At 53.9% G+C, this 9272-nt stretch overlaps 1 protein-coding gene across 2 annotated transcripts; it reads left to right on the top strand.

Annotated features, from left to right (window-relative positions):
• The first annotated feature begins 3618 nt into the window (after positions 1–3618).
• Positions 3619–8711, top strand: KAZALD1 (Kazal type serine peptidase inhibitor domain 1). Of its 2 annotated transcripts, none has more exons than XM_070363284.1 (5): positions 3619–3752; positions 4150–4710; positions 5810–5991; positions 6072–6219; positions 6403–8711. In XM_070363284.1, exons 2-5 carry the CDS (start codon positions 4200–4202, stop codon positions 6495–6497), a joined length of 936 nt encoding a protein of 311 aa, XP_070219385.1. In that variant the 5' UTR covers positions 3619–3752; positions 4150–4199; the 3' UTR covers positions 6498–8711. The 2 variants fall into 2 exon arrangements, with proteins under 2 accessions (XP_070219385.1, XP_005888184.2); XM_005888122.3 differs by having other exon boundaries at positions 5831–5991; positions 6403–8708.
• Positions 8712–9272: the final 561 nt, after the last annotated feature.

Here is a 9272-nt window from a genome sequence, read left to right as displayed (position 1 = left end):
CTTAATTATCTACACTGAGCCTTTTTTGACTTAACTGATTCTAATGTTCACGGGAAGCACAATTCCTCTGTATCCATCTCTAATGGGTCAGTCTGGACCAATTCTTTCACTTCTGCTTTTTCCTCAAAGTTGCAACCCTGTTATTTTCACCAGTCATGTCAAAACAGGGTTCAAGAAGTGACAGGTTAGAATGTGTGAGTCCTCCTACGTAATTTCTTACCAAGAAATTTCTTACCTTATTGATCCTTTATGCCTTGTTTCATCTTATGTTGCTCATCTATCTAGGACCCATTTCATACTGTCATTATATTTAAAAATTATCTCATGGGTCAGTGGCTGAAAAAAGGAAAGGTATGATAACCTGTGAGCTCCAAGCTGTGATTCACAGTGGAAAGCACACTATATTCTATAACTCATTCCTTCTTTAGTACAAGCATCTACAGGAAAAAGTGAGGAGGGGTAAGAAGCAGGATTATCTGTTCTTCAACAAATTTTAACTTAACCCTCCTCATCTGAACTAGTCTCCCTCATGCTGATGCAAAAGGATGCTGTCACCCAGCATCCTTTGCTGTAGCCACATCATCTGAATTAAAACAATCCTTCCAGAAAGACAAACATCACATAATAACACATATATATGGAATCTAGAGAGATGGTACTGATCGTCCTACTTGCAAGGCAGCAAAAGAGATGCAGACATAAAGAACAGACTTTTGGTCACAGTGGGGGAGGGAAAGAGTGAGATGACTTGAGAGAGTAGTATCGAAACATATACACTATCATATGTAAAATAGACAGTCAATGGGAATTTGCTGTATGATGCAAGGAACCCAAAGCTCTGTGACAACCTAGAGGGGTGGTATCGGGAAGGTTTAAGGAGGAGGTTTAAGGATAAGCCTGTGGCTGATTTATGCTGATGTATGGCAGAAACCATCACAATATTGTAAAATAATTATCTTCCAGTTAAAAAAAAAAAGGATCCTTTTCCTGTGACTCAACAGTTTTGCATGGTCTGGTCAAACTGAGTCAACATTTTCAAAGTATGAGCATGCACATTTATTTTTTGCTATTTCTTTACTATTCATGATGCAAATAAATGTTACTGAATGTGTTTTGGAGCCTTAGTGGACAAAGTGTCAGATGATAAGGAAATGGGGAAGAATCTAAACTTTCCAATTGTGTCTTAAGCAAAAAAATTTCCTTCTGAAAGTATTTTTACAATATGTGGAGTTTTCCTGGAACAAATCTCTACTTAATAAAATCAGATCTCCTGGGAATTCCCTGGTAGTCCAGTAGTTAGGACTCAGCGCTTGGGGGGAAGAGGCAGGATTCCATCCCTGGTCACCTGGTTCCATAACTAGGATCCCACAGGCTGCGCGGTATGGAGGCCAAAAAGAAAAAATAAATAATGAAGTTGTCCATTTTGACCCCTCTTCCGATTTAAATCAGGTCCCCTTTATAACCTTAAAAAAAAAAAAAAAAAAAGCAGATCTGTAGAATCAACATTTTTGATGCCTGGTGTATTCACGGTCATGCTCTAGTCATCAACCACAAGACCACCAGAGGGCGCTCCTTCCCTGTCGATCCACCCTTCGTCAGCGACTCTGAAAAATTCACGTTAAACTTGACTTTTACACTCTGGAAAAATTTTACATTTAATCCATAAATATTTACCTAGAATTTATTGTGCTGCCAGGAGAAGAGCTAGGTTTCCAAGATCAGAATGAGTTAGTCAGAATTGTGTTAGTCACAATTCCTAATACCAGACGCTAAGAGCATAGCAAAGGCTGAAAGTAAATAGCCGGGAACAAGGTGGGATAAGTGAAGTTTCTGTATCTGTGGAGTGTGTTAATTTAAATATTGGCTCCTGGTTTTAGAAGCCAGGGGCTTCTCAGGTGGCTCAGTCGTAAAGAATCCGCCTGCCGAAACAGGAGACGCGGCTTCTACTCCAGGGTCCGGAAGATCCCCCGGAGAAGGAAATGGTAATCCACACAAGTATTCTTGCCTAGAAAATCCCATGGGCAAAGGAGCCTGGGGGCTATAGTTCATGGGTTTGCAAAAGACGTCCAGACAACAACAATTCATTAAGAAATCCCAGATTGCTTGCCCTCTGTAACCAGGACATCGATCTCCGCCCTAAGGTACTTTGTAAACCAGAACCAGAGACATGTCCTTAGGTGGCTCCAATAGTTAGCCCCGCAATTTCAAGTTCCCCATCCCCTCCTTTTTTTCAGGGCTTCCCGCAGTTCTCTTACAGTTCACTTGAGCTCCAGATCAACACTTCAGTTGCCCCCAGGCCCAAGGACAAAGAATTACCCGTAAACAGCCACACCTGGCTCCGCCCATTCTTTTTCCGATTTAAAACCCGCGGGCTTTTCCTGTTCTGCATTCCTAGACTTCCTGTTTTGATTCTCGCGACAGTTAGGAGACCTCGCGTGAAGTTTGCTTTGCGACCCCGTTTGCGTTTGAGACCTGCAGGACTGTGTGTCTGCCTACCCCCACCTCATCAGAGTTCCTCTAGTCAGGAGTGGCGTCTACGCCGCTAAGGACCCCCTAAATGAAAGGGCTTGGCTGCGTTGAGAGTTACAGACCGCTTCCGAGAGCCCGTCTTCAAGAGCCCTCGGTGCGCATGCGGATCCTATTCCTCTGGGCCGTCCAGAGGCCCAGGCGGAGGCCCGGCCCCCAACCTCGGGGTTGATGAAGAGGCCAGCCCAAGCCGCTCTATCTCGGGCCAGCTCCTTCTGGACCGAGCCTGACTGAATAACGTCCCCTCCCTGGCTGCAGAGCTCAGTTTCCGACCCTACAAACTGTACTGCCGCGCAGCTTCTGTAGGCTGCTGGGGGCAGGCCGGGGCGGGGTCTGGCAGACCCCGGGTACCCCGGGCAGGCCTCCAGGAATGCTCTCTTCCCCGCCCCCAGCCCAAAGTGCCACGTTGGCGCTAGTGGCGGCCTCGAGACCGAATGCCTCCGGCGCTGCCTGCCTCGCAAGCATAACCTGTAATTCCGACCCGGAACGCTGCCCATTGGGGTGTTGCCCCGCCCACCTCTCCCTGCGGCCGCTAGTCGGCTGGAACTTCTAATCACCCGGCTCCTGGGGTTGAAGCACCTGCCGGATGTGGGGAGGGAGGAGGCGGCCAGATGTGAGGAGGCAGAATTAAGCGCCGAGTCTCTTGGCGACTTGGTAGGAAAGTGGAGTGGACAGGCCTGCAATCGCCCTTGGGCGGCGGGGAGACGTTAGTTGGCTTTGCCCTGCAGGAGCGCTTGACTTGGACCAGAATTCCTACTGCTTTGCCATTATGCAGCTCTTCTAGCGGATGGGACTGTAAAGTCAGATGCTACAGGGCCTAGCCTTTCAACCAACTCTAGCTTCTCAATTACCTTCCTCTCCCATCCTACCCCCTAGTCCCTACGCCCATCCCAGCCCACCCCACCCCAACTCTAGTCCTTTCCCAGCTTGGGTGTCCGGTTACTGCTCTTCTGTTCTGTGACTTTGGCCCAGGCTAAGGGAAGTGGCCCAGGAGGGTCCCGTGCGGCTGCATAAAATTGGCAGCTTCAGAACAAGGGGAGGGGGTGGGGTGTGCGACGTCTAGGGGGCGGGGAGAGGGGGCGGAGGAGCTGATCTCCGAGTGCAAGTCCGTGGGCTCTGTCAGAGAGTCTCAAGTCGGAGCAGAGGTGGCTGACGGGCCGCTTCCACTGCCTGCGTTTTTGGACAGGAGTCAAGGCTGCTCTGAGGGGTGTAGTCCCGGACACTAGGTGAGCCGCTCTGGGCCCCAGGGCATCACCCCCCCCACCCCCGCAACACACACACCCCTCCGCCCTACTTCCTTTCCACCCTTGTTAACAACTCCTTCTCCTGGGACCATCCGTCCGCATCCACCTCTGGGGCAGGAAGCTTCAAGTGGTGGTGGTGGTGCCTGTGTGTGCTTGAGCTTTACCATTCCCTCCTCTCACCTCTCCCCAACCCTCAAGAACATCCCAATCAATTACCACCCAGCATGACTGATGACCCCTTCAGGGTCACTCTGCCTCCGTGTCCAGGGTCTACTTGATTCCGAGGTAGCAGGGGAGGGGGCAGTGCTAGAGTTTAAGTTGGTAAGAGGAACAGGGAGGTTGCTTCTGACCTTCCTGACCCGGCTTTCCTTCCCGGCAGGGTGCCACTCACGCGCTGATGCCCCGAGTGCTCTCGGCTTCCAGCTAATCATGCCACAGCCGCCCGCCGCTGCCTTGGCGCTGCCCGTGCTGCTGCTGCTGTTACTGCTGGTGGTGCGGACGCCGCCTCCGACTGGCGCGCGGCCATCCCCAGGTCCTGATTACCTGCGGCGCGGCTGGCTGCGGCTGCTGGCGGAGGGCGAGGGCTGCGCTCCCTGCCGGCCAGAAGAGTGCGCCGCGCCGCGGGGCTGCCTGGCCGGCCGGGTGCGCGACGCGTGCGGCTGCTGTTGGGAATGCGCCAACCTTGAGGGCCAGCTCTGCGACCTGGACCCCAGCGCCCATTTCTACGGGCGCTGCGGCGAGCAGCTTGAGTGCCGGTTGGACGCAGGTGGCGACCTGAGTCGCGGAGAGGTGCCCGAGCCGTTGTGTGTCTGCCGCTCGCAGCGCCCGCTCTGCGGTTCCGACGGCCGCACCTACGCCCAGATTTGCCGCCTGCAGGAGGCGGCCCGTGCTCGGCCGGACGCCAACCTCACCGTGGCGCATCCTGGGCCCTGCGAAACGGGTACGCACGGCAGGGCCCCGACCCCCGGCACTTGGGGCTCCTCGTGGCGTTGCTCCCGGGTCCCGGACAGCGTGAATGTCTGGCCAGCGGAGTGAAAAAGATGAGGCCAGGGAGGCCTCGAGTCCATTATGAGTTTACTCTCGGGGTTGGTCCGCGGAGGCCGCCGCCTGAAGGTGGGGGTCCGGAGCTTTGTCAGCAAGCGGCGTGCGCTGGGGTGCGTGCAAGCTCCAGAGCTGGCTGGCAGAGACCAACCCTCTGAGAAAGCAGGCACATAGTTAACGCTTGGCCTCAACTTTGAGCGAGTGATGGGAGACTCTCAGACTGTCCAGGCCTCCGGAATCCAGGCAGGGAGACGGGTTCCTGTGAGATGCAATCAAGTTTCATTTGAGCAGCTTCCTAAAGCCAGTGCTTACTTAACCGAGGCTCCGAACCTCTCGTTTAGGGATTAGTGTAGAAGTGGGGCTCTCCCAGCTTCTCCTCCCCCATCCCAGGGGGCTGAGGGCCATTCAAGCCTCAAGTTTTCTTTGGCTGCTTTAGTAACCTTCACTTCCTGAGCCCCTTTGAGGGGTCTGGTTTGGCTGGGGCTGCTGGGAAAACAAACGCTCTGCAGGAGCTTCCCCCCACAACTCTAGGCTTTCTGCCTGCTGCCCAGATTGGTTTCAGTGTCTTTGCCTTTGCCATGTGGCTGCCCCACCTCCCCAGGGTGGGGTGGGGAAAGGGCTGCTTCTCTGGCCTTTGGCAGCTGGCACGTGGTAGGGAGGGGTTAGGATGTGGGGGAGGGAGGTGTTGGTAATGAACACATTAGGATAGGGGCCTGGAGGGCAGAATGAGGACAGGGGAGCAATCAGGGACAGACCGTGGCTGCCAAGCTGAGCTGTGGGTCTCTGTGCTTGTTCATGCAAACTGCCTGTGCATTTCCATCTCTGCGTTCCTACCCTTGTGTGTATCTGCAGCTACATTTATATGTATTACCTGTGTGTACCTGTCGTGTTTATGCATGTGTATTTACCTCAGCATATATTGTGTTCCTTCACAAACACATTCACAGTGTTTGTTATATGGGGTCCTTGCTGGGCTGGGTGTGCCATTCTATTCTCAGGCCTCCCATCTCTACCTTCAGCACCTCAGATCCTGTTGCACCCATATGATGTTTGGAATGTGACAGGGCAGGATGTGATCTTTGGCTGTGAAGTGTTTGCCTACCCCATGGCCTCCATAGAGTGGAGAAAGGACGGCTTGGACATTCAGCTGCCAGGGGATGACCCCCACATCTCGGTGCAGGTAGGGGCAGGGAGCTGAGGCCTCCCCAGGGCAGCCCAGGGTCCTCCTAGAAGAATACTGCTGACTCCTCCTGGCTCCAGTTTAGGGGTGGACCGCAGAGGTTTGAGGTGACGGGCTGGCTGCAGATCCAGGCTGTGCGTCCCAGTGATGAGGGCACCTACCGCTGCCTGGCCCGCAATGCCCTAGGCCAGGTTGAGGCCCCAGCTAGCCTGACAGTCCTCACACCAGGTAAGGGAAAGCCCTGAGCTCTGGGGGCTGGGGGAAGGTGGTGGATTCAGGCCCTGGACTGTGTGTCCAGATGTGATGTGCATGTGGGTACACACACAAGCATGGCTTTCCCACAGACTGGGATTCGTGGGCACTGACACACTTCTCTGCTGTTCTCCCCCCTTTGTCTATATGTGTTTGCAGACCAGCTGAACTCCACAGGCATCCCCCAGCTCTTATCCCTGCACCTGGCTCCTGAGGAGGAGGCTGAGAGTGAAGAGGGTGAAGATTACTACTAGGTGCAGAGCTGTGGCCCGTGGGGGTGGGTGAGTGGGGGTAGTTTTCATTCCCACTCTTGAAAATATCTGGAAAGGCAGAGCAGGGCCCCTTCACAGATGGATTTAATGCCTTTAGTGGGAGAGATGTGATGGTGATAGGAAAGACAAAAATTGGAGGCGGGTAAGAAGAGAGCCAGAAACTAGGAGAGGTGGGATGCAAAGGGGCCTATGAAGGAGATACTCTGGCCAGGACAGCCTCTTGTGTGGACCAACTAGGCAGACCGTAACAGTTGCCTGCTGGTCTGTAGGCTAGGTGGGTGGGTGGCTGGGTGGGTGGGGAGGAGCAGAGCTGAGACAAAGGCATGCAAACACCAGGCTCGTCCACTTCTTTTTAGCAGCCCTCCGTCCAACACTGCTCAACCAGTCTTCTGACTGCTTTTCTGCATAGATCCTGCTCTTATTTTCCTAGAGCACAATCTTTGCCTAACCTCAGTTTACCCTTCCTCAAAACTCACCTTCTAGGAAATTTCCCTCTCATAAATCCCAGTTCACTTACTAAGTGTTTGGTGTTTGCCCTCTGCTGTCCAGGAGAGCCTGATAGAGCATAGTTTATTTAGCTCAGTGCAGTAAGATGGGCATTTGGTCATGTCTAATTTTTCTGTCATTCTAGAAACTCCGTGAGGGCAGCACCATATCTTATACCACTTTGTACTGGACAGTGCCTAGCACAGGACTAGGCAGAGTAGGCATACAATAAAGACTTATGAAACAAACTGAGCCACACAGATGGTTCATGCAGATTTGCACACAGAGACCACATTTCTTTAGGAGGCCTTCCAGCGTACTAGGAATCTGGCTTCCAGAAGTTGTAGGTCCTGCTCTCTAAGCACGTGCCTGCCAGATGTAGAGGAAGCTTGAGCTGCACACCCCCTCACCCTCCTACACGGGCAGGAAGGCTGGAGCCATCAGATTGGGAGGGAGGGTATCCTCCCAGCCTCCACTGGGGCTGATCTACAGACAGATTGCCTGCGCCTCTGTCCCCTCCCCAGGCAGTGTGGGGAACCAGATCTATGTGGGTAGGACCGAGTATGAAAGCATAAATTGGATGGAGGAGGGGAGAAGTTTGGTCACATGTATGAGCCGCACCCTAGGACTTCCCTATGAATCCGCCCATTTTCCAGCTGAACTCAGACAAAGTCATGTAAAGTCTGTTTTCTCATCTGCCCTAACTGGCATGTCCTCTCTCTGGAGGTCCCTCACAGAGCCGTACTCTTTCGCTCCCGAAAGCTCTCTCCACCTTCTCCTTACCTAGCCAGGGACACTGCTGAGGCGCAGTGTTTATTGACTGCTTGAAGGAGAAAATGAAAGCTTAAGTTCTAGACGCCAAGACCCTGTGTGTGGATGTCAAGGGCCTCCTACGCGCCTGGGCTCCGCCCGAAGCCTGGCGCCCACAACAGGAGAAGTCGTGGTTGGCTCGGTGTCTGAGCTTGTCCTCTGAGGCCCAACGCAGGGAGCCCGGCCTCTTGGGAGGGGTGTGGCCCAGACCCCAACCCAAGGGCTTGGCTGCACCTCCCGTGGAACCTCATTGCCGAGTCCTGGCTAGAGTCCGGCGTTTCCTGGAGCTGTGCTCAACTGCTCGAGCGGGTTGAATGCATTACTTGGGGCAAATTCTAAGTCGACAGCGAAATCAGGAATAGGGATGTGAGCGGTGTGGCGGCGATTGCGGGGAGGAGCAGCCCATTAAGAGTCTGGACCAGAAGGAGGTCTGCTCTGCGCTGGAAGAGGGGACAGGAGTCTGGGTCCCCGGAATCCGCCTGGGAATCAGCCCCTGATTTGTTCTTCGCCAAGACTCTGGGCCAGCTGGGCTCAAAGACGCCCCCTGGCGGGCCCATCAATCCTGCGCCCGCTTGGAGACCAGAGGCTCTACTAGATCCTAGAGGGTCACACGCGTCCCCAGAACCTGTACTCCCCGATCAGTTTTGCAGATTTTACAGGATGTTCAGGTGCAGTCTCCTTCTAGCCTCAGTTTTCCCCTCCGGCACTGCAGGTTCAGGGCCCACAACCTTGACTAGGAAGAACCCCTGCTGCCTCCCTCCCCCTCCAACCCCCTTCCCCTGCCTCTGCTCCAGCGGACCGGCTTTAATAACGTCGCTGGAAAGTGACATGCGATTTATTATTAAAGTAATGCGGGGACGGGAAAGGTTTAATAAACGCGCTGCAACGCCAAGGATTATTCTCCACAAATAAATGAGAGCGCGGGAGGCGTTTTAATAAATAATTTCCCGGCGCTCCCGGGGGAGAAGAGGGAAGGGGGAGGAGGAAGGGGAAGCCAAGCTGCTGCCATAACCCCCTGCTTCGCTTCCCCACGGGTTTCCAAGCCTTTCTCGCGGCTTTCCTCCTGGGTTGCTCACACCCGACATGTGAGGTTCCAAGAGAGCTGACTCGCAGTGGTCTAGGTCTGAGGCGGGAGAGGCTCTGTCCCCTCCTCTCCCCTCCCCCCATTCCTGGGATTTTTAAGTAGTTTGCCTAAGATGTGGAATGCACTTCTATCCAGCCCTCACCCAGAGGTCTGGAGTCAAGACTGGACCAGAGCAGGAAGGGTTAAACCGAGACCCGCCCCTCCCTCGCTGAGGGTACTCTCAGGGCCTGGCCACTCCGCTCCCGGCTTTCGGCTGACCCGGGCTGGGCGTCCACGCAGGATGAGGGAGTAACCTGTGGAAGGGAGTTGTGTGTACAGGTGTGTAGGTGCTACACGTGTTCAGATGACCCTGGCTCAGTCCTCAGACCATTTGGGGA

The sequence above is a fragment of the Bos mutus genome, chromosome 26 (genome assembly GCF_027580195.1).
Source record: "Bos mutus isolate GX-2022 chromosome 26, NWIPB_WYAK_1.1, whole genome shotgun sequence".
NCBI lineage: Eukaryota > Metazoa > Chordata > Mammalia > Artiodactyla > Bovidae > Bos > Bos mutus.
Note: the sequence above shows the minus strand (reverse complement) of the source record. Positions and strands in the feature narration are given on the sequence as shown.